Source organism: Amblyomma maculatum, chromosome 1 (genome assembly GCF_055883805.1).
Source record: "Amblyomma maculatum isolate TAMU_Amacu chromosome 1, ASM5588380v1, whole genome shotgun sequence".
Taxonomy (NCBI): Eukaryota; Metazoa; Arthropoda; class Arachnida; order Ixodida; family Ixodidae; genus Amblyomma; species Amblyomma maculatum.
Window position 1 is genome coordinate 293,873,092 of NC_139344.1, and position 25,466 is coordinate 293,898,557.

At 47.2% G+C, this 25,466-nt stretch overlaps 1 protein-coding gene across 1 annotated transcript in view; it reads left to right on the forward strand.

Moving 5' to 3' along the window:
* Window positions 1-25,466, forward strand: part of LOC146206819 (protein Skeletor, isoforms B/C-like) — a 64,376-nt gene that overhangs the window by 15,714 nt on the left and 23,196 nt on the right. Inside the window, exons 5-7 of the mRNA XM_084591582.1 lie at window positions 1,306-1,471; window positions 13,700-13,775; window positions 14,908-15,101. Of these exons, the coding sequence (XP_084447708.1) occupies window positions 1,306-1,471; window positions 13,700-13,775; window positions 14,908-15,101 (436 nt within the window). The remainder of the gene's footprint in view (window positions 1-1,305; window positions 1,472-13,699; window positions 13,776-14,907; window positions 15,102-25,466) is intronic.

A 25,466-nucleotide genomic window follows, 5' to 3' on the forward strand; every position in this document is an offset into this window, starting at 1 on the left:
AAGCCAGACGGGCCGAGCTGCAATACAACACAATACGATATCTATACTCAAGCTTCTCGATCAAAAACTACCTGCGGGAGCGAAAATTCCCGAGAGCCTGACTAGAGAACGAGTTTATGATGGTACAAAAATATTTTACTGCTGATCGCTATCAAACAGCGCCAACAAGCGCGACGACCGAAGGCTCGCGCAAAGAGCGCGGTGCCTTTCCATTGACGCTAAATGAAGGCGAAATCATTGAGGTCCTTAGATGTAGTAATACGTAAACACACAGCACTGCCAACATGTTTCCGTTTCTCTGAAGCATCGGCGACGCAGTAACACGTCGCTTTTCTCCGCGGTAAACTTCGTAACCACGTTCATCAATTAGAGAGCGATTTCTTGAGGCTCTCCTGCGACACCGGCGCCTGAACATCGCTCTAATAGTCCGTGGTGCACTTAGAACATGTCAGAATGAAGCGTGAACCGTCAAAAATGCGACCACTTATCACAAAACATCACACATTTCGCCACAAGCAAGGAACAGCAATATACACTTTCAAATTACAAGTTACGTGCGGACCTCAATACGTCCGCCATCTTGCCCAGCGTGGCCAGACTTCGCAGCGCCCCCTGTCGTTCATTAGAGTTGCGAATAGGTGTTGTAGATATCCCGAGGTATTGTCGTGAAATGTCATAAAGTTGGAATAAAAAGCGTTAGAGAAACAAATTATGGCCATTGCTTCGACATACCTCGTATATACAGGGCTTTCAAAGTTAGGCTCTCTAAGTTAAGAAACAAACGTTGAGCGTTGTACGAAAACGATTTGTGCGCAAAGTTTAGGCGATTAGATGGTGGTCATAATTGCGTCCGTAAGTATTGAAATACATAAGCAAATCAGTTAAGACTTTATAAATCAGTTAAAACTTTATAATCACTGCAGTTTGCGTTCACACCAAGTCGCCAAGAAAGATCCAGTTATTGCAAGCATGCAAGACTGCATATCACCGTAAAGCCGCAGCCTTTTATCATGCTGGCCGCAAGTGAAAAGAGAGCCTTCGCTCTATCCGGTGTTTTCACGCGCAGCGACAACCGTGTCGCAGGGGTGGAGTTTCGTACCGATCGTCAGCGCCTTGGTGACGTCTCGGGACACGTGCCTGCTGCGAGAATTGGGCCCAATGGAGTGGCATCTCTTGTATATTCACACACGCTAACTGCAGCGTCTAAAAGCCCCATTATTTCTGTTTAGAGGCTGAGAGTTATCCTCTCGTAACCTGTGCGTTTCTAAAAAGGAGTTGTGTCGAAGAAAGCGTGGAAACGCGCAGGCAAACTTCGGCCATGTCAGCATACCGAGTGACTTGGAGCTGCCGAAGGAGCAGAGCCTGGGTAGGCTGGAGACTAAAGCGCACGAGGCAGAAGCCGCCGAGGTGATTCTCAAGGACAGCGCAACCGTCGAGCTGAAAAAGTTCAAGTACGACGGCCAGGGTCCCGGTGAGTCTCTAACGGCGCCCTCTATTGTCACGTGGCGGTAAATGTCGGTCAACAGGTGGAGGCCATGTTATTTATCCTCTCAGTAATAAGAATGCAAATGGCTTTCAAAGGTACACGCGAGCTCCAAAACTAGCTGGTGACTCAAATCTTGGCCGTTGGATTCACCTGCACTACACGAACTGGTTCACGTGGTGCTACACTTCGCCATTCGTTTCAGCGGTGCAAAAATGTCTGGCCGGCGCCGTTCGTTTCAAAAAGTTCAGACGTGGTGCAGGTCCAGTTCACGAAAAGTTCAGCAAAACTGGGCACCACATCAGCGATGAGTGCCGAAATTGGGGAAGCAGAGGACGGCGGCGATGACTTGCGAGTTGTGATAAACGAGACTCGAGTTATTCCATTCGTGAACGGTGCCCGAGTTCGCCATGGAAACGGTAACGCGTATTTTCACACCACGTCTAAAAAAAAAGGCAAGCACGCACGTGCACGCGGTATTGATATGCACGCTGATTTCAATGGTGATCAGTAAAAGTTGTATGCGCTTCGTGCCAGAGGAGTGCACATGATTCGAGGGTGGCTCATGACAATACTTCATTTGGTATTTGAAGCTAATACCCCGGTCAGACGAGCAAGTTTAGTGTCACTTTCAACGAGTGCACTCGCGTTTAGTGTCATTCGCATCGTGTCACACGATGAGCTTTAATGACACTCGCTGCCGAACACACTCAGCATGAAGTGAGTTTGGCGAACTCACTACACTTTGTCCGGCAGGCGAGTGTGTAGTCTCGTCAGCACGGCAGTGACATATCACTCATACATTTTTTGAGAATTACAATATTTTGAAATGTTTATCGTAATTTCATGAGCGTTTCTATTAATAAGCAAGAGATTTAAGCTGTCACCAACTGAAAACGATGCGTACACATGAATAGCTACCCTCGCTCTCAGTGCTTGAGCTAAGGCGAAGGCATTCGTCTGCTGCTGCACTTCGATGATATGCGGTATCTCATGATGCATCAACGAAGTTGGAGTTATTTGTAACCCAATCTCTAGAAAGTCGTCGCTTGACAGGCAGAATTTCGCTCAAGCGCCGGCCGAAGACACCACCGCTTTTCCTCCCGCAAGCCGCCAGCGCTAAGCCAGCACCTTTACGGCGCATCCTGCCCCGCTGTCACCGGCGTCAGAAAAGTGCGCGAGAATTAGTTTTTCCCGTAAATAATGATCCCTGAAGTAAGTAAAGCAGTGTCAGTAATTAATCCTTCTTGGGGATCGTTGACCTATACCGAGTCGCTAGTAGGTGTAATTGCTGCGCAACGAGCAAATTTCTGCTCACAACTTCATAGCCATCGTCGCCGGTGGCGCGGCGCAGCTCACCCTTGCAGTACACGTATACGCTATCTAAGTCTTCGATTTGAATTGTGCCTGTCTCTTATTATGAACAGACAGCAAGGTTGACAATAAGGCAGTGCCATGAGTGAGCCATATATCCTATTAAGGTGGCCATACGAAAGCGCCGCCCACTGATACTTCGATGCGAAACAAACTATAGGCCTAGAGACGACCACGGAGGAGCGCACGGCCAAGCGCTACTTGCACCGCGCGCTCTGCCGTTCCCGGGCGCTCGCGGGTGGTACTACAGCGGAAAGCTAGTAGCATCCGGTGCTGTGAACGCTGCGAACTTCTCACCTACTTTCGTGATGCTGCGGAAACCGGACATTTTCCGACGTTGTGTACAACGGCAAGCAAACGCTGTGAAGACGTGACGATGCTGCCGTATGGGTGCTGCGCCGCTGGACATTTTAGGCTGCATAGGAGCACTGTCGGACAGGATTTCGTGTGAAAAATGCACGCTGCTCTGAATCATACTCGCTCGATAACTTTTCGCGCTCGAACGCCGGTGACTCCGCTCCTTATGTCCAACATGCCCGTGCAACATCGCGATGTCTTTTTAGTCAAATCCATGTACTCAAATGCCCAGATGAACTGAATATTAGCTTGGGGTCATTGTGCTTGCTATACAATTGAATTTTAAGGTATTTCCGTGAAAACAAATTAATTTCCACATGGGGCTACAGCATCCGCATCGGCACTGCCGTAATTTCAAAATGACACTTGATTTTGCCGTGTGACAGCGAGCACCGAAAGTGTCACTCTTCCTAAGTAAGTGCACTTCGTGAAAGTGTCACTAAACTTGCCCGTGTGACTGGGGTATAAGTCGTCTTATTCGGAAGGCTTTACAGCGCAGAGGCTTATGTATGCCGCTCACATCCAGCGCCAGCACTCTGATTCCCGAATAACCTTAACTGCGACAGCTGACGCGAAACGCACGTGACATGCAGTACTCGTGCACGCGCTCACTTTTTATATTTGTTGTGAAGTACGCGTTCGCGGACTCTACACCGTTCTGGTTGACGAGTGGAATAATATCGAGTCTGTTCGATTGACCCTTTATTTATTACACCGCGCAAGTCACATAAATCAATTCTGGTTCGTAGGAACGCTTCATTTACATGTGTTATTTGAAAATTCGTCACGTCATCGGGATGTTTCGGGATGTTCATGTGGGCGGCAACAGGTCGACTGCAGCTTGTTGGTGACGCCAAGGCTATAGCAGACGGCAAGGCTTGCACTCCGGAGGTGGGCAACTTCATGAGGCTAAGCTCAATCTCTAAACAACCTCAACCCCATGGATGAGGTGATGTTGAAGTGAGGTCGGCCACAGCAGCCACAGCTCCAAAGATTTTGAGGGAGGTCGGAAACTCAGGCTTCAACCTCATGCGTGAGTTTGAGGTTGAGTGAGGTCGACACTTTCTGAAGTTCCCACAGCTACAAAAGAGCCGATGAAACGCGTTTGATAATGCTTATCGGACAATCTCTGGTACCAACGCGCACGTACAGAATGGTCTCTGTGTGCGCGTGCTTGCGTTCGACACGAAGGGGGGCCGCCGGGGCATGATTCCGTTTCCTCAGCGGTATGGATGGATGGAATATAGGAGCGTCCCGTTTAAAACGTGGTGGTAGCAGTTGCTATCATGCTCATTTTCCCCCCTCCTCCTCTAAGCAGCGTCACCTGGCGACAAATAGCAGAAATATTGTGAAAACGAACAAGGCGCTCCAGTGGCGCAGTGGATTAACGTTGCGTTTCCGAACGCCGAAATTGCGGTTCGAATACACTTGGAGTGACATATTTTTCTGCATCTTTCTTTTACAATTTAGAACAATAAAATAATATACTAACATATATGAGGGAGTGTGTTCTCTTTTAGGTTGCATTATGTGATGTTTTCGATTATATGTAGCCGTACAACCGGCTGTGTACGAGGAAGGAGAATATCGAATGGTTTTGTATGGCAACGCTGGCACTATTTAATTACGTAATTATTTCGGTAAACTTTTCCAGCCTTCAGTGTGCGTGTGTCGCCTCTAGGTTGTGTAGCGATACACTTTTGCATCGGATTCACCGTTTAACTCGTTGACACAACCGGTGACGAGGAAGAAATTCAGGGACCCTATCGTTGAGAAATCGGAATTTTGCGGGGGGAGCGTGGCAACGAGTGGGCCGGATGCATAAACACCCGAAAGAAAATATAACCAGATCAATTAAGGGGAAATGAGGGTGCTCGTTATAATACATGAAGGAAAGAAGCCAACAGTCGGCGAGGCCAAGGAAAGCGTTGGGGATGGTACTTTCTCTTTTTTTTCAATGTTTACTTGGATAATGACAGAGATTAGTAATGTAATCTATTAGGGGAAAGATAATTAAACACAAAGTAGAAGAAAAAACAACGTGCCGATGGTGGGAACCGAACCCACGACCTCCGAATAACGCGTCCGGTGCTCCCCCCGCTGCTTTCTTGGGTATTTATGTTGTCTGTATACGAACCTTGAGAGTGTTCACCAGCCCCACCCTCAGCCAAGGCGGCGGACGTGGAACGTCCTTTGTTAACGCCAGCGTCACGTAGAATGTGATCAAGAGGGAGGGCGAACGCTGTGCTAGAACCCTCTTACGCTACCTATGGCTTCAAGACTGCCAGAACCGAGACCCCCGTAAGCTACAAGCCGATCAATTAAGGGGAAATGAGGGTGCTCGTTATAATACATGAAAGAAAGAAGCCAACAGTCGGTGAGGCCAAGGAAAGCGTTGGGGATGGTACTTTGTCTTTTTTTTCAATGTTTACTTGGATAATGACAGAGATTAGTAATGTAATCTATTAGGGGAAAGATAATTAAACGCAAAGTAGAAGAAAAAACAACGTGCCGATGGTGGGAACCGAACCCACGACCTCCGAATAACGCGTCCGGTGCTCTTCCAACTGAGCTACATCGGCCGCTGTCCCCCCGCTGCTTTCTTGGGTATTTATGTTGTCTGTATACGAACCTTAAGAGTGTTCACCAGCCCCACCCTCAGCCAAGGCGGCGGACGTGGAACGTCCTTTGTTAACGCCAGCGTCACGTAGAATGTGATCAAGAGGGAGGGCGAACGCTGTGCTAGAACCCTCTTACGCTACCTATGGCTTCAAGACTGCCAGAACCGAGACCCCCGTAAGCTACAAGCCGATCAATTAAGGGGAAATGAGGGTGCTCGTTATAATACATGAAAGAAAGAAGCCAACAGTCGGTGAGGCCAAGGAAAGCGTTGGGGATGGTACTTTATGTCTTTTTTTTAATGTTTACTTGGATAATCACAGAGATTAGTAATGTAATCTATTAGGTTAAAGATAAACACAAAGTAGAAGAAAAAACAACGTGCCGATGGTGGGAACCGAACCCAGGATCTCCGAATAACGCGTCCGGTGCTCTTCCAACTGAGCTACATCGGCCGCTGTCCCCCTGCTACTTTCTTGGGTATTTATGTTGTCTGTATACGAACCTTGAGAGTGTTCACCAGCGCCACCCTCAGCCAAGGCGGCGGACGTGGAACGTCCTTTGTTACCCCCAGCGTCACGTAGAACGTGATCAAGAGGGAGGGCGAACACTGTGCTAGAATCCTCTTACGCTACCTATGGCTTCAAGACTGCCAGAACCGAGACCCCCATAAGCTACAAGTAGATCAATTAAGGGGAAATGAGGGTGCTCGTTATAATACATGAAGGAAAGAAGCCAACAGTCGGCGAGGCCAAGGAAAGCGTTGGGGATGGTACTTTATGTCTTTTTTTCAATGTTTACTTGGATAATGACAGAGATTAGTAATGTAATCTATTAGGGGAAAGATAATTAAACACAAAGTAGAAGAAAAAACAACGTGCCGATGGTGGGAACCGAACCCACGACCTCCGAATAACGCGTCCGGTGCTCTTCCAACTGAGCTACATCGGCCGGTGTCCCCCCGCTGCTTTCTTGGGTATTTATGTTGTCTGTATACGAACCTTGAGAGTGTTCACCAGCCCCACCCTCAGCCAAGGCGGCGGACGTGGAACGTCCTTTGTTAACGCCAGCGTCACGTAGAATGTGATCAAGAGGGAGGGCGAACGCTGTGCTAGAACCCTCTTACGCTACCTATGGCTTCAAGACTGCCAGAACCGAGACCCCCGTAAGCTACAAGCAGATCAATTAAGGGGAAATGAGGGTGCTCGTTATAATACATGAAGGAAAGAAGCCAACAGTCGGCGAGGCCAAGGAAAGCGTTGGGGATGGTACTTTATGTCTTTTTTTAATGTTTACTTGGATAATCACAGAGATTAGTAATGTAATCTATTAGGGGAAAGATAAACACAAAATAGAAGAAAAAACAACGTGCCGATGGTGGGAACCGAACCCAGGATCTCCGAATAACGCGTCCGGTGCTCTTCCAACTGAGCTACATCGGCCGCTGTCCCCCCTGCTACTTTCTTGGGTATTTATGTTGTCTGTATACGAACCTTGAGAGTGTTCACCAGCGCCACCCTCAGCCAAGGCGGCGGACGTGGAACGTCCTTTGTTACCGCCAGCGTCACGTAGAACGTGATCAAGAGGGAGGGCGAACGCTGTGCTAGAATCCTCTTACGCTACCTATGGCTTCAAGACTGCCAGAACCGAGACCCCCATAAGCTACAAGCAGATCAATTAAGGGGAAATGAGGGTGCTCGTTATAATACATGAAGGAAAGAAGCCAACAGTCGGCGAGGCCAAGGAAAGCGTTGGGGATGGTACTTTATGTCTTTTTTTTTTTCAATGTTTACTTGGATAATGACAGAGATTAGTAATGTAATCTATTAGGGGAAAGATAATTAAACACAAAGTAGAAGAAAAAACAACCTGCCGATGGTGGGAACCGAACCCACGACCTCCGAATAACGCGTCCGGTGCTCTTCCAACTGAGCTACATCGGCCGCTGTCCCCCCGCTGCTTTCTTGGGTATTTATGTTGTCTGTATACGAACCTTGAGAGTGTTCACCAGCCCCAGCCTCAGCCAAGGCGGCGGACGTGGAACGTCCTTTGTTACCGCCAGCGTCACGTAGAATGTGATCAAGAGGGAGGGCGAACGCTGTGCTAGAACCCTCTTACGCTACCTATGGCTTCAAGACTGCCAGAACCGAGATCCCCGTAAGCTACAAGCAGATCAATTAAGGGGAAATGAGGGTGCTCGTTATAATACATGAAGGAAAGAAGCCAACAGTCGGCGAGGCCAAGGAAAGCGTTGGGGATGGTAATTTATGTCTTTTTTTTAATGTTTACTTGAATCACAGAGATTAGTAATGTAATTTATTAGGGGAAAGATAAACACAAAGTAGAAGAAAAAACAACGTGACGATGGTGGGAACCGAACCCAGGATCTCCGAATAACGCGTCCGGTGCTCTTCCAACTGAGCTACATCGGCCGCTGTCCCCCCGCTGCTTTCTTGGGTATTTATGTTGTCTGTATACGAACCTTGAGAATGTTCACCAGCCCCACCCTCAGCCAAGGCGGCGGACGTGGAACGTCCTTTGTTACCGCCAGCGTCACGTAGAATGTGATCAAGAGGGAGGGCAAACGCTGGGCTAGAACTCTCTTACGCTACCTATGGCTTCAAGACTGCCAGAACCGAGACCCCCGTAAGCTACAAGCAGGTACAAGCTGAGGGTGGCGCTGGTGAACACTCTCAAGGTTCGTATACAGACAACATAAATGCCCAAGAAAGTAGCAGGGGGGATAGCGGCCGATGTAGCTCAGTTGGAAGAGCACCGGACGAGTTATTCGGAAGTCGTGGGTTCGGTTCCCACCATCGGCACGTTGTTTTTTCTTCTACTTTGTGTTTATCTTTCCCCTAATAGATTACATTACTAGTCTCTGTGATTACCCAAGTAAACATTAAAAAAAAAGACAAAGTACCATCCCCAACGCTTTCCTTGGCCTCGCCGACTGTTGGCTTCTTTCCTTCATGTATTATAAAGAGCACCCTCATTTCCCTTTAATTGATCTGCTTGTAGCTTACGGGGGTCTCGGTTCTGGCAGTCTTGAAGCCATAGGTAGCGTAAGAGGGTTCTAGCACAGCGTTCGCCCTCCCTCTTGATCACGTTCTACGTGACGCTGGCGGTAACAAAGGGCGTTCTACGTCCGCCGCCTTGGCTGAGGGTGGCGCTGGTGAACACTCTCAAGGTTCGTGTACAGACAACATAAATACCCAAGAAAGTAGCAGGGGGGACAGCGGCCAATGTAGCTCAGTTGGAAGAGCACCGGACGCGTTATTCGGAGGTCGTGGGTTCGGTTCCCACCGTCGGCACGTTGTTTTTTCTTCTACTTTGTGTTTAACTATCTTTCCCCTAATAGATTACATTACTAATCTCTGTGATTATCCAAGTAAACGTTAAAAAAAAGACATAAAGTACGATCCCCAACGCTTTCCTTGGCCTCGCCGACTGTTGGCTTCTTTCCTTCACGAAAGAAAATATGTTAGTCAATGCAGCTCAAAACAAAATGAGCGTTTATTGAGGGAAGATGGCGGCTAATCGGCCATTCCGAGGGGGTTCAGAAAGCAAAGTCCGATCGGAGCCCGAACCATAATAGAGCGACCGCTGCAAAGCGAATCACCATTGGTCGGCCAGCGGAGTCATGCGGAGCCGGTTCCGAAAGTTGAAGTCGCATCCCAGCGCAAAAATTGCTGCGGTTGATAAATAGGCAGGAGTGCGGCACTCACCTTGCTTTTGCATGATTTTAACGCTGTAGACATTTTTTGATAGACGCAATTTAACATACTCGTGCAAAAGAACGGTAGTGCCTGCGCCCTCTGCCGATATCTCTAAAACCGCTAAAAACCGCCAAAGAAATTCCGTAGCCTTCAGAAATGACGACATCCGAGAACTTCCGGCGAGATCCGACTCCTATCGACGGATGGAGCGCACCGAGTTGCTCCAAATGACCAGCGGAATATGTGCTACGTAAGGTGGTCGACAGCGGAATTCGAAATCATCTCGGAGTAAGAAACCGTGCTCCGGAGCGACCAGTGGAAATTGCCATTAGGATTTCGAGAACCTACGTGGGCATAGACTTCTCGGCAAGAAAGAAAGTGAACCTAAATAGTAGAAAAGAGGAAAGCGCTATGTGCCGCAACCAAAGCATACACGGGGAGGACGGCAGGAGAGAGGATTGAGGTTTCAGAGGAGCATACGGGAAGAGCAAGCTAGAAAGCAGAGGAGACGAGCAGAGACTAGAGATGCCTTGATGAGTAGCGCGCCACGAAGACCATGTACGGTAGTAAATAAAATCTGCTTTCTGCTATGAGTAAACTGTACGACTTAACCCGGACGAAAGCAGTAAGACGGAAGGTCTTAGTAAAATCGGTGCAATCCAATGTTTATGTTTTCTTTTTGTCTGTCACAGGGACAATAAACTAGCTCATATATAAAAATGAATGTAAAGCGTCATCATCTAAGGGTAGACAGCTGGAAAGGTAGCATCCATCTGAGGCGAGAATTGTGAGATATTTCTGAATTTAAATACATCCATGCGTGAGCGAGCGCCTTTATTTTTGAGGGCCTCCGTATCCGGAGTAGCGCCCTTGTTCTTAGCTGGGTGACCGATCTCAACGGACGGAGCCACTAAGCATGCGCACGCCTCTGTCTGTGTTTTGTGGTTTCTTCAGCAAGTGTTTTTATGCGAAGCACACTAGCCGCACAACCGAGCTCTTCCTTGCTGCGCCGCGCGCGGCCGCGTAGCTACCACTTAACCTACATCGGCGCACCACGTGCTATGACGTCACAACAGCTGTGAAAGCTGGGGCTGAACTCGTGCGCTCGCTTGCGGACGTGCAGTCTCCGCCGGCGGCCTAACTCCCGCTCCTACCGCTAGGAGATACTGACGTCACGCAATTGTATAAAAGGCGACGCACTCGTTGAGTCAGTTGAGCAGTAAAATGTCGGCCAGGGAGAGGGCGGCTCGCCAGACCGCAAAGCGCAAGTTACAAACAGCCACGGAAACGGGAGAAGAACGAGAAGTACGGCTTGCCAAGCGACGTGCAGAGTATGCAGCTAGACGGTGTATTTATTGGTTTTAGAAAAATAAAGGAAGAAGCAGAGTAACACATGAGTTGTTCTTGTCTATGAAATGGCTAACCAGGTATAGCCAGGTAATGTCTTGTCTATGAAAGGCTAACCAGGTATAGCCAGGTAATGTTTAATTTTTTAGGCTAGTATGCTTCGCATCCTAGGCTTAACCATAAGCTAAGCCAGACCATTTTTTTTAAGTACGGGGCTGACAAGGTCAGTGTGGACAGTGGGCGGTAGAGTGTGCGGCGCTCGAGGAGGATTACACATCAAGTCAACAGTACAAGTACGCTTTTTTATCTGCTTTGCATATTGTAACGTTCTGTCTTTCTGCTGCTCCAAGCTGTCAGTGCTTAAATGGCAGGTCTCTCTTGTAACAGAGGCGTAGCAATAATTATGAAAGAGCACTTAACAAGGGCAGAGGGGGGAAGCCTCAGTTCGCAGGTCGAGCCAACGTTTCGACAAGTGGACTTGTCTTCGTCTGGGCCCAGACACCCTTGTACCCTTGTTCAGTGCTCTTTCACACCGTGTAGCCATCTTCTTCCTCCCGTTCTATCTGGATCCGTAACAATTATTAGTATGCCTGGCATTGTGTCGTGCCATTAGATTTTAGCTCGGCGAAGTAAGTTTTTACTTGCTTGCAGTAAAGTAACACTACATAACTGATGGGCAAAAAATGCAGCTACTCATGCACAAAGTGTCCGCAGAGCCTAAAACGTGCCATCCGCACCAGTTTGTTTTATTCGCAATTTATGGCGTATGCCGCTGTCGTCTGCTGGGAAATGCGATCTTCCTGAAATCATTGTGCAAAAGTTTTATACTCCTGCCACACGGGCGCAAAAATGACATTAAGCACCTAATTATTGTCAATCACATGGTGCTACATACACGCAAACTAATGGTATTTCTTCTAATGCCGTTCGCAACTTACACAACTCACTCGACTTTCATTCGACGTGGAATGAGTACTCTCGAGCACAGTGCTTATGCCAGCCAGCATACATGCTGCATGTAAGAAAGTCATCTATTAACTGAAACGAACATATTTGTAGCACCTAGTTCAAATCAGTATCTATACAAGTAATTGCTTTCAACTTTATTGAACAGTTTTACTACCATGAAGAAATGGGACCACAGGCGGCCATTGTTGGCTCGTACTTTGCTTGTACAAGTCTTGCACCTATAGTAGTCTGTATGCAAAGAATGAACACCATTTGCAAAGAAATACCTTTATTCTTATATATTTAGACAATTTCAATGAATACAGAAGTGCTCTATCCTCTGCGACATATTTATGAACACGCTATATTATCATTATCATCAAAAAGTGAATGACAAATTTTTTTCTGCCGCGAAAGTAATGACGTTAAGCAGTTTAAGGCTTTAGGCGTGTCAGTTCTTGTGACCGTGTAGCAGAGGTATAAATCCCTGCCTTGTCACGCATTTTCGTAATTTTTCCACTTGATTTCTCCCGTGCTTTGATCGTGCTAATGTTTGCTGGGCCTTAATTTGGAGACCTTCTTCCGACCGCTTCGTCATACGTAGGCATCCGTCCACGGCTTGTTAAGTATAGACGAGCATATTGTTTTACTTCTTTGTTGACTGTGCGTGCTTCCGCCGCCTCTCTAATATTCGCATGCCATCATACAAGCACGGTCGTAAGCTAGCTTCCGCGATGTTACCAAGAGTGATGCATTCTGTTTCGGCCTCACGTGAGCAAGCTCACACGGGTACCCATCTAAAACCAAAGTGAAAAAAGTTGCGTGCGTGTTTCGTTTTAGCCGAACAACTTTTCTCGCTGCTTCCTCAAGTACTTGTGGAGCTATACTGTTGCATTTCCGTGGTATTGTGTAAAGTATGTCGCCTTCCGCGCCCATTGAAACAGTGGCCAAAATCGAACTCTTTTTGACTCAGCCACCACTGTGGGGCGATCGGTAATGACAATTACAACAGAAAACAGGCCACGGAGTCAGAAACAAAAAAGAAAAAAAAAGAAAAAAAAAAACAGACACCCGCCCAGCCTACGCGCTGCCGCGGCTGTTTACTGTTCCGTGCGCATAACGCATCCGGTACTTCTGCACGATATTTGTGTCCACAGCATTCCTCATAAATTTCGAAGCGTTCAAAGTGACCAGTTATACCGCCGTTAAGTGACTGCAGCCTCACATAAAACAGTAGGCCCAGCAGAGGATAATTGTCTTGTTTACTTTAACAGTAAGCCTCATATTCATTGTTATAAAAACCAATATCATCATTCTGACGTGCCTTCGTAGAGAATTTGCGCCGCCAAGCTTGGTAATTAGCGCTCTGCAGTGACAAACGTTTTTATTTATTTTTTTTTTTGACATCAGATGCCCACCTCTGCTGCACTCTACCATTCGTTTAATGACAGATGGAAACTCCACTTCTAAAAGTGACTAGTTTCAGTGCGCATGTATTGAGTGGTTATGAAGTGTGGTGTCATTTAGAAGCGGCCAATAATAACTTTCTGCTATTGCCATCATTGTCTTGAGAAAATCATTTATTTTTCTTTTCATTCTTAATTATCTCTACGACTTAGGAATTTCAACTATAGCATGTTTTCACCTGATTTTAATTGTCACGTGGTTGCGCATTTATCAAAATGGGAAAGTTTGCACTGCTTTAATGGCCGCTGCCACGATTCGTGCACACCTGAGTTGGAGTTCTTTTTATACATGGGAAGTGGTAATATTAAAGAGCTTTAGAATGCTGCACCTGAACTGGCGCTTACGGCACCGCCGCAGACGAAACAGAGTCCCTCGATTCTTGCAGCCGGATTCTTTGTGGTGGCCCCGACCGTTAACGCCAGGCCGCAAGAACTGGTGAAGCTTCTGGACGAGAATGGCAAGTATGTGAGCCTTCTTTACTCCAGATGCATGCGTGCCCTGAACTGTCTGTTTATTACCGCATGACGCCACTTTGTTGCAAGATGTAAAACCACGCTTGCAGGCTGCGATCTTTGTACATCCAGAAAAAGGTAAAAAAAGCTCCTTTCAAAATGTTTTTTCCGCAGATACAGTGCACGACATGAAACTGGTGGCGGACATTGAGAGTGCAGTCGAGGCCTGAACACAAGTAGGCTTGAGTACAGATGCTCTTTGTTGTGAAAAACAATCATGGACGCACAAATTCACATGGTCTTGCGCTGGCTCGTCTTTGAGCAGCGTTATCTTGCTCATGCGAAAAATGACTGACGCAGTCGATACGCATGCCTTTTCATCGTTTCACTACGGCAGAATCTCGTCATCAGTCCTTGTCTTTGACTTGGCTGTTATCAACCCTGTCAAGTTTGAATTGGCAAGTTGGATGGCGCGCTCTACCGTGACATAGCGGTACTCACAATTAAGCACCAAGTCGGTGAGAACGAAACGTCAATTTGGGCGTAATTTGATAATTTCTTATTTGTAGCGCATTGCATCCCATTGAGAACAGAGTAGTAGCGGATTACAAAAAGAAGAAAACATTACAAACATCATGTGATGTTACAAAGAGCGAAAGGGGCAAACAGCAGAAGGTGCTCACATGTTCTGTACAATTGGTTTCTCCCGCCATGTATGGTATCCGCTGGAGTAGCAAAGGTTGTTCTGAAATATCATCTCAGCGTTACTCAGCCACAGTATTTGTAACACTTGTCTTTCAGTGCGTCTTCAATCTCTTCTACATAATTAAATGCCTCAAATTATGGGGCAATAGCGACAGAAAAATATTGCAGATGGATGTCATATGCCCGTCCGAGCAGGAGGCAGCAATCTTTGAATTACTTGCAGTTGGTTCATACTAACCAATGGAACGGCGCAAGAAGACGATGACGCCATCTAGAGCGGCGAAAACAATTTTTTGTCCGCAGTAGTTAGCAGTCAGCACACGGAAATCTCCGATGAACTTGCTTTAAAATCTCAGTAAACACGGGAAAATAAGGCCACTATCTGCTTTCGCAAGGGTCCTTGCAGGGTGGAATAAATCCAGTTTCTTTCGTGCAGGGCCACCAAGCTCGGTCGCTACGACGGGAAAGACGTGACGCTGCGGCTCCCCGATGGCCACCACTGGAACGAGTACCGCTGGTTCTCGGTGTTCTGCACACAGGCGGCAGTGAGCTTCGCTGACGTCACTATTGACAAAGCGATTGCAGAAAAGCTACCCGTCCACAACCCGTCATCGGCGGCATCTGCTGCTGGTATTCTTTCACACCCTTAATCTTAGATGTACCGGTGCGGTAAACGGAGCACGCTATTTCCTTCTAAAATATTTTACCCATGGTGTAATTGAAACTGGCAGTCGTAGCATGTATTCACAAGTGCCCTTTCACATGGACAAATATTATTTTGTTATCTCCTGTGCGAAAGGCGCGCTTTTATTTTAAAACAAAAAAGCGTGCTCCGTTTACTTATGTCCGAACGTGTGCATTTTCAACACGTTTCTTTGTTCGCCGCCTGCCGTGGTAGTTAGGGCTCTCCTGTGCTTAAAGATGCACGATCGAATTCTTTCGATGGAGGCGAAAACAAAGGCGTCTCTCATATATATCATTATCATCATCACCAGCCTGACTATACCCACAGCAGGGCTAAGGCCAGTCCCATATTCCTGCAATTACTCCGCTCCTGTGCTAGCTGCATCCACTTGACCCTCATCCACCCACCTAACTTTCTGCCGCCCCTTACTACGGTTTCCTTGCCTTGGAATCCAGTTTGTTACCCTAAGCAACCACCGGTCACCCTCTCTTCGCAATACACGCCCTGCCCATTCCCATGTCTTCTTCCTCATTTCCACTAGAATGTCAATAACTTGAGTGTTTTCTCTGACCCACTCTGCAGGCTTCTTATCTCTTAATGTTACCCCTACCATTTTTCGTTCCATAGCCCTCTGAGTTGTCCTCAACTTACGTAGAACCCTCTTGGTTAGCCTCGACGTTTCAGCCCCATAGGTGAGTACAGGTAAGATGCAACTGTTGTATACTTTCCTCTTGAGAGAGACCGGTAAGCTGCTAGTCATAATCTGTGACTGCTTGCCAAATGCGCTCCATCCCAATCTTACCCTCCTATATATTTTCCATTCATGGCCCGGATCTGCGGTTACTACCTGTTCTAAGAAGAGATATTCGCCTACTACTTGCAGTGCTTCGCTGCCTAACATAAACTGCTGTTCCTTCCCGAGGCTGTTGAACATTACCTTAGTCTTCTGCATATTGAGTTTCAAGCCTACCTTTCTACTTTTCCTGTCTGGGTCACCAATCATTATTTGCAGTTCATCCCCCGAGTTGCTTAGCAAGGCAATGTCATCAGCAAATCGCCGATTACTGAGGTATTCTCCATCTACACTTATCCCTAACTGCTCCCATTCCAAGTCTCTGAATAGTTTCTCTAAGCAAACTGTGAATAGTACTGGGGAGATTGTCTTTTTGCCTAACACCTTTCTTTGTGGGAATTTTGCTACTTTCTTTAAGCAGAACAATGGTTGCTGTGCAGCCACTATATATATCGTCCAGCACTTTCACGTACGGCCCGTCTACCCCCTGATTTCGCATTGCCTGCATCACCGCCGAGGTTTCAACTGAGTCAAATGCTTTTTCGTAATCAATGAATGCTATGTATAAGGGCTGGTTATATTCCGAGCATTTTTCTATCACCTGGTTGATGGTATGGATATGATCGATAGTCGAGTATCGTTTCCGAGAACCTGCTTGATCCTTTGCTTGATTGCAGTCTCAGGTTGTTCTGATATTATTAGCGATTACCTTAGTAAATACCTTATGCGTAACAGACAGTAAGCTGATTGGTGTGTAATTGTTAAGGTCCTTAGCGTCCCCTTTCTTATGAAAGAGGATAATGTTTGCATTCTTCCATGGTTCCGGTACCGTCGATGACACCAGGCACTGCGTATACAGGGTGGCCAATTTTTCTAGCATGATATCCCCCCATCCTTCAACAAATCTGTAGTTATCTGATATTCTCCAGCTGCTTTCCCCCTTTTCATAGTTTCTAATGATTTCTTAACTGCGTCCTTCGTCACTGGTGGAATGTCTGACAGCATTTCCCTAACGCCGGTCTCACTATTGTCCTGACTTCTTTGGCTACTGTAGAGATCAGTATAGAGCTCCTCGGATACTTTGACTACCTTTTCCATGTTCGTGATGACATTGCCCGCTTTGCCCCTTAGCGCATAGATCTGATTTTTGCATATGCTCGATTTCGTCTTGATCGCTTTAAGGTTTCCACCGTTCTTTACAGAATGCTCAATTTTCTCCATGTTATACTTCCTTATAACGGCCACGTTGCACTAATTAATTAGCTTTGACACTTCTGCCAATTCTATCTGGTCTGTTGAATTGGAAGCTTTCATACTTTTGCGTTTTTTAATAAAATTTTTCGTCTCTTTAGCTCACCGGTATCCTCTCTAACTACCCTACCGCCTACAGCGCACTCAGTAATGATATCTCCTAAATTATTCGTTGCTTCTAGGCTAATGCTGTCATCCTCGATTAGAGCTGAATATCTATTCTGTATCGAGATCCTGAGCACTTCTTCCCTCCCCCTCACCGCTAATTCATTGATTGACTTCTTTCTTACTAATTTGTTTGGTCCCCTCTTCAGATGTAGACTAATTTGAGACCTTACCATCCTGTGATCACTGCATCGCACTTTCCCGATTACCTCTACATCCTGCATAATGGCGGGGTTAGAACACATTATGAAGTCGGTTTCATTTTTAGTCTCTCTGCTAGGACCTTTCCATGTCCACTTCATGATCTTCCGTTTGCTGAACAAGGTGTTCATGATTCTTAAATTATTGCGCTCTGCAAACTCAATTAGTAACTCCCCCCTACTATTCCTAGAACCAATGCCATAGTCACCCGCTGCCTGGTCACTTGCCTGCTTTTTCGCTGCCTTGGCATTGAAGATTTTATTTATTTATTTAAGCATACTGTAAGTCTTGGTAGGCTCTTACAGGAGTGGGTGAGTTGATGGGACCGTTATACAAAATGAAAAACATCAGAAACACAAAAAATGGAAAACATACGCACTGCAACACTCTAACGGGCATTCAATTTTTCGCATATGAAGCACTGTAAAGAACCGCGAAGCGACACAATAATAGAACACGTTAGACAATAGGTACTAATAAGATAAAATCCTAGACTGAACACTCGCAGTGAATAACGAAACACATTTTAGGAACGATTTTTTTTTGTTTACACCATTTGCTTCTCAAAATATGACTCGACGTTTTTAAGAAAAATATCAAGGCAGATATCGCCCATAATTCATGTGGCAGCCTATTCCATTCTTCAATAGCTGAAGGAAAAAATGAAAATTTGTATGCGTCGCATCGAGCTGGGATGGGTCTGATGCACTTCCCATGATTTAGCCTCTTCGAACGATGATATGATGCCTTGATGTACTGATCTGTATCAGTTTTGATTCCACCGTTATAATGAAGGTATAGAAATTTCATGGAAGCTACTCGTCGCCGACAAGAAAGGGTAGGAATACCCGCTTTAGTTCGCATGGATGATACACTATCGTGGCGTGAGTAGCTGGAGAAAATAAAACGAAGGGCCTTATTTTGAATTTTTTCTAACTTTTGGCTGAGGTATGATTGATGAGGGCTCCAAATAATGCTACCGTACTCAAGAATGGGCCTTATGAGGGTATTATAGGCTGTTAGCTTTACATGAGAAGGAGATGCTGACAGTTTTCTACGAAGAAATCAAGTTTGAATGCTTTTGCACACGTGTTATTTATATGAGTGTCCCAGCTTAGTTTATGGGTAAATGTGATGCCTAAATATTTCACCGTATCAACCCTCGTTATGTTACATCCTGATAAACTGTAAGAATATACAAGAGGCGCTTTTTTACGTGTAATTGTGATGGAAGAAGTTTTGTCGATATTGATTTCCATTCCCCATAATTTACACCATTTGGCAATACTATTTACAGAAGAATTTAAATTTAATTGGTCATCCCATGCACGTACCGCAGTGTAGAGAACGCAGTCGTCAGCGAAGAGCCTTATTGTCACCCCAGGTTCGATTAGTACAGTATATTGCGTCTTTCCTTTCCGTATTGCAAAATCTACATCATCGTAGAAGCTTTCAACTGCCTGGTCATCATAACTGCATGCAGGTGCATAGGCCTGTCCAACCTTTAGTTTATACCGCTTATAAAGATGAATTACAAGGCCTGCTACCCTCTGATTAATGCTATAGAATTCACATATATAACCAGCTATTTACTTATTGGCAAGGAAACCTACTCCTAGTTCTCGCTTCTCCGCTATATATATATATTGTTACGAGTGTAAATCACACACCAGTGGGCAACATCACTCCAAAATCGATGGGCACCGCTTTACCGCTCAACTACACACTTAACACCGTCTTCGTCAACCGTCCCAGACACTTTGTTTTTCACTTGCTGAATGTCAGCATGGTTCTCCCAATAACATTGCCCCGCCGCAAAAGCACAGTCCGGGTGCATTCTAGGTGAACGAAGCAGGGCGTGAACAATACGGTTTGAGGCGTGTCACATGCACAATGTCGGAAGCTCGTGGTGCAGAAGATTTAGTGTTCAGAGGTTCGATTTCGTATGTGACGGCGGTGACTTGGCGCAAGATACGGTAGGGGCCTGTGTAGCGTGGTAAAGGTTTTTCGCACAAGCCCACCTGGCGTATGGGAGCCAGAGCAGAACGAAAGAGCTGGGAGCATAGCGCACATCGCGGTGGCGACTGTTGTAACGACATTGTTGGGAGCCGTGGGAGACAAAGAGCCTGTTGCAAGCAATGTTGCGAGCATCATTAGCGCGGGAGATTACATCACGACTGTAAGTGGCAGTGACGGCGTCAGTAGCGGGCAGCGGTGGATCAAAGGGGGGTAATGGGTCTCGCCCAGAGAGCAGATAAAAGGGAGAATAGCCAACGGCATCATGGCGAAAAGAGTTGTAGGCGAATGTTACAAAGGGTAGATTAATATCCCAATCCCGGTATTCGTCAGAGGCATATATTGATAACATATTTTGAGCGTGCGGTTGAGGCATTCTGTGAGGCCGTTGGTCAGGATGATTGGCGGTGATGAATTTGTGGCGGACGATGCACACGAAGTAGCTCATCAACCACTCTGGAGAGGAAGCAGCGACCACAATCCGTGCGTAGTTCACGAGGGACACCGTGTTGGAGTAGCACGTCGTGGAGGAAGAACACAGCGACGTCTGCAGGGCAGCTAGACAGGATCGCGCGGGTAATGGCGTAACGTGTAGCATAATCGGCGGCGACGACGTCCATTTGTTGCCGGAGGCGAAGATTGAGAAGGGCCCAAGCAAATCAACACCAACACGGAAAAACGGGTCAGTCGATATGGAGATTGGCTGAAGATGTTCAGATGGAAGTATGGATGGTTTTTCCGACGCTGGCACAGCTCACATACGGCCACATAATGCATGACTGAGCGATAGAGACCCGGTCAGCAAAAACGTCGGCGCACGCTGTCATTCATGCGCCAAGATGTCCAGTCGTGGGAAAATCATGAAATTGCTGCAGGATGGAGGAGCGCAGATGTTTCGGAACGACGAGCAAGAGCTCAGCGCCACCAGGTCCCCCTTGGAGTACGAACATGGCGAGGGCAGGATGAGAGTGGCCGGCAGTGAGACGGTTGATGACAGACCGGAGCGCAGAGTCCAGGCGCTGTTCGTCAACTATGCAGGAAAAGGCGAATAAAGACAGGACGCATGCGTCAGTGTCAGAGTCCGTAGAGCTAAGAGGATCGACAGGGTGGGAGGACAAGCAGTCTGCATCTTGGTGAACCCGACCAGACTTATAAACGGCGGAAAAGGTGTATTCTTGAAACATTAACGCCCAGCGTCCCAAATTTCCAGTAGGGTTTCTGAGTGAAGAGAGCCAGCACAAGGCACGGTGGTCCGTGATAATAGTAAGTCTACCCAAACAAATAAGGGAAATAAGGGCTGAATTTCGCAATAGCCCAAACAAGAGCTAGGCCCTCCCTCTGTGTTATACAGTAATTTTGTTCCGCCGTAGATAGTAGGCGGCTGGCATACGCAATCACTCTGGTGTGGCCTTGGTGTCGCTGAGCGAGGATACTTCCAATACCATGACCACTTGCGTCAGTGCGGAGTTTGGTAGAGGCCTAAGGGTTAAAATGTGCCAAGACCGGTGAATTGATGAGATCAGCAATAAGTTCGGAGAAAGCTGCAGCTTGGTCATGACCCCAAGAGAAAGGTGCATCGTTTTTCAGTAGGGCGGTCAGAAGGCGAGAAAGGGCTACGAAGTTCTGGACGAAACGACGGGATACGAACACATATCACTAGATGAACGTGGAGCGGGAAAAATACAAACGGCGCGAATCTTATCGGGGTCAGGCTGAACACCAGCAGCATTCACAAAGTAGCCAAGAACTTTGATTTCTCAATGGCCAAAACTGCATTTCTTGGAGTTGAGTAGAAGGCCAGTGCGGCGGAATAGCTCGAAAATGGTAGAAAGACAAGAGAAGTGGCTATCAAAAGTGGACGAGAAAACAATGATGTCGTATAAGTAACACAAACAAGTCTTCCAATTGAATCCGTGCAGCAACGACTTCATTATCCGTTCAAAAGTTGCAGGGGCGTTACAAAGGACAAAGGCATGACTTTAAATTGGTAGAGGCCGTCAGGAGTAATAAATGCTGTTTTTTTCACGATCTCGTTCAACGACGGAGATTTGCCAGTAGCCAGAGCGAAGGTCGATGGAGGAAAAGCAGCTGGCTCCATGTTAGCAATCAGGTGCATCGTCGATTCGCGGAAGAGGGCAGACGTCTTCTCTGGTCAACTTGTTGAGGTGGCGATAGTCGACGCAGGATCTCCAGCTCTGACCTTTCTTCTCTGTTAGCACAACAGGTGACGCCCAAGGGCTGCTCAAAGGCTCAATGATGTCGTCGGCCAGCATCTTGTCGACCTCACATTGAATCACCTGGCGCTCGAAGAGACATGGTACGGACGCTTGTGAATAAGAGCAGCGTCACCAGTGTCGATGCGGTTGGTTACAACGGTCGTTTGGGCAACAGGTTTGGTCCCAAAATAATAAAGTGTTGCTAAAAGAAAGCACCCCTTCATGGATCACTGCCTTGTCGTGGCGGAGAGGCTTGCGAATCTCGATGAAGTCGTGAGCTCTGCTGTGTAGGGCCATCCAAGATAGACAGGTCACGGCAGAGAGTTCTGACAAAATGTGATTCACTGGAGAAGGTAATGGCAACCCACTCCAGTATTTCCTGCCAAGAAAACCCTATGACCAGTCACAATAGCATTAATGATATGGCGCCGCAAGATGAGCCCCCCAGGTTGGAAGGCGTCCCACATGTTACTGGGGATCAACAAAGGGCGATTCCTAGTAGCTCCAGGACGAATGAAGCGGCTGGGCTAAAGCCAAAAGGACGCTCAGTTGTGGATGTGTCGGGAAGCGACCGGAAAGTCCGATGTTGCAAGGAGATATATCATATAGCAACATGGAATGTAAGATCTATGATGTAAGGTAAACTGGATGTCGTCAAGCGAGAAATGGACAGATTGAACATTGATATCTTGGGTATCAGCGAGCTCAAGTGGACCGTAATGGGAGAATTCAATTCCGGCGACCATTATGTCTTTTATTGTGGGCACGAATCCAGGAGAAGGAATGGGGTCGCTCTTATAGTAAACAGAAGAATGGGCAAAGGAGTGCTAGGGTACAACCCCAAAAACGACCGAATGATTTCACTTCGGATCCAAGGTCACCCTTTCAACATAAGTTATCCAAGTCTATGCACCAACCACTACTGCTGAAAAAGCTGACGTTGAGAGATTTTATGCTGACCTGTAATGCCTTTTAGACCCCACTCCATCATCAGACGTCCTTTTTCTCATTCGAGACTGGAATGCTAAGGTGGGGAGTGAAGAAATATCCGGAATTACAGGCAAGTTCGGTCTTGGTGAGCCAAATGAAGCTGGGCAGAGGCTAGTAGAGTTTTGTCAAGAAAACAACCTGACCATAGCGAATACTCATTTTCAACAGTACAAGAGGTGCCTGTACACATGGACTTCACCGGACGGTCTGTACAGGAATCAGGTTGATTATATTCTTTGCCGGCAGAGATGGAGAAGCGCTATACAAGCAGTAATAACAAGGCCTGGGGCCGATTGTGGCACCGATCATCAGCTTGTTGCCAAATTTTAGCTTCGATTGAGGAAAACGCAGCAACCTAGAAGGTTTTTCAGGTATGATCTGAATCAAATTCCATCAGAATATGCTGTGGAAGTGAGGAATCGATTTCAAGAATTAGATCTAGAAGACAGAGAGCCTGAAGAGATGTGGACTGATGTTCGTGATATAATACAAGAAGTTGCTACTAATGTAGTTCCAAAGCAAGAGAAATGCAAAAAAGCAAACTGGTTATCTGAAGAGGCTTTGCAAATAGCTGAGGAAAGGAGGATGGCAAACGTTATGGGGAAAAAAAGAGATACAAGGTTCTCAATGCGGATTTTCAGAAAATAGCAATGAGAGATAAGAATGCCCTCCTGTACATACAGCAGTTGAGGACAACATACAATTGAGGAACACAAGAGCTCTGTATACGACAATCAAAGGTATCAAAGGAAGCTTCTGTGCTAAGCTGGGCGTGATAAAGGACAAACGAGGCAAGGACCTCACGGAAGCCTCAGAGATAAAGAAGAGGTGGCAGGAATACACAGAAGAACTGTACAAGAAGGCCCCGGATGAGCAAACCCAAAATAAGAATGCTGTGATTACTGATCTCGAGCAGAACTCGCGGACTGCACGAACTTTATCAGGGTCGGGCTGCACACCATTTTCGTCAACCAAATGTCCCAGGATTTTGATCTGGTGGCGGCCGAAGCTGCATTTTTTTGCGTTGAGTTGAAGACCGGCGCGGCGAAAGACTGCCAGTATCGTAGAAAGCCGTTCAAGGTGACTTGTGAACGTGGGAGAGAAAACGACAACGTCATCTAAGTAGCATAAGCACGTTGTCCACTTGAAGCCACGGAGAAGCGAGTCCATCATGCGCTCGAAGGTCGCAGGAGCGTTACAGAGGCCAAATGGCATGACCTTGAATTGGTATAGTCCGTCAGGGGTGGCATTTGTCACCCCTGACGGACTATACCAATTCAAGGTAATGCCATTTGGCCTCTGTAACGCTCCTGCGACCTTCGAGCGCATGATGGACTTGCTTCTCCGTGGCTTCAAGTGGACAACGTGCTTATGCTACTTAGATGACGTTGTCGTTTTCTCTCCCACGTTCACAAGTCACCTTGAACGGCTTTCTACGATGCTGGCAGTCTTTCGCCGCGCCGGTCTTCAACTCAACGCAAAAAAATGCAGCTTCGGCCGCCACCAGATCAAAATCCTGGGACATTTGGTTGACGAAAATGGTGTGCAGCCCGACCCTGAAAAAGTTCGTGCAGTCCGCGAGTTCCCTACACCACGTAATACAAGTGATGTGCGAAGTTTTCTCGGGCTCTGCTCCTACTTCCGTCGCTTCATTCGGAACTTCGCTGACCTAGCACGTCCCCTTACCTCCCTTTCGCAGAAAAACGTGAATTTCTCGTGGAGCCGTGAACAAGCTCAGGCCTTAACAACGCTCATTTCCGCGCTCACCGCTCCTCCTGTACTGGTGCACTTCGACCCGTATGCGCCTACAGAACTGCGCACCGACGCTAGCGGACATGGTATTGGCGCCATCCTTGCCCAGTACCAGCACGGCCACTCTCGTGTGATTGCCTATGCCAGCCGCCTTCTATCTCAGTCCGAGCGCAATTATTCCATTACGGAGCGCGAATGCCTTGCACTTGTTTGGGCGTTGACCAAATTCCGCCCTTATTTGTTTGGGCGGCCCTTCAGCGTAGTGACGGACCATCATGCCTTGTGTTGGTTGTCATCACTTAAGGACCCTACTGGCCGCTTAGGTCTCTGGGCCTTGCGATTACAAGAATACACGTTTACTGTTGTGTACAAGTCAGGCCGCCTACATCAAGACGCCGACTGCTTGTCCCACCACCCCGTTGACCCTCCTGAACTTCCTGACAATACTGCTGACGACTGCGTTTTGTCCATTTCGAACTTTCTCCACATCAGCGTCGAGCAGAGTCGTGATCCTTCGCTGCGCCCCATTATTGATCACCTGCGCAACGAAAGCACCGATCCGCCCATCAGTATGTTTGTGCTGCTTAATAACACATTATACCGACGCAATATGCGCCCAGATGGTGTAGACCTTTTGCTAGTTGTCCCGACACATCTACGCTCTGCTGTTCTTGCGCACCTTCATGATGCTCCTACAGCAGGGCACCTAGGAGTGTCCCGTACATACGACAATGTTCGACGGCGATTCTACTGGCCTGGCCTCTACCGCTCTGTTCGTCGCTACGTCGCCGCCTGTGAGCTGTGCCAGCGCAGGAAGACCCCGTCTCTTCACCCTAGTGGGCCCCTGCAACCACTCGCAGTTCCAACTGAGCCCTTTTCTCGAGTTGGTCTCGACCTGCTTGGGCCATTTCCCACATCCACTTCAG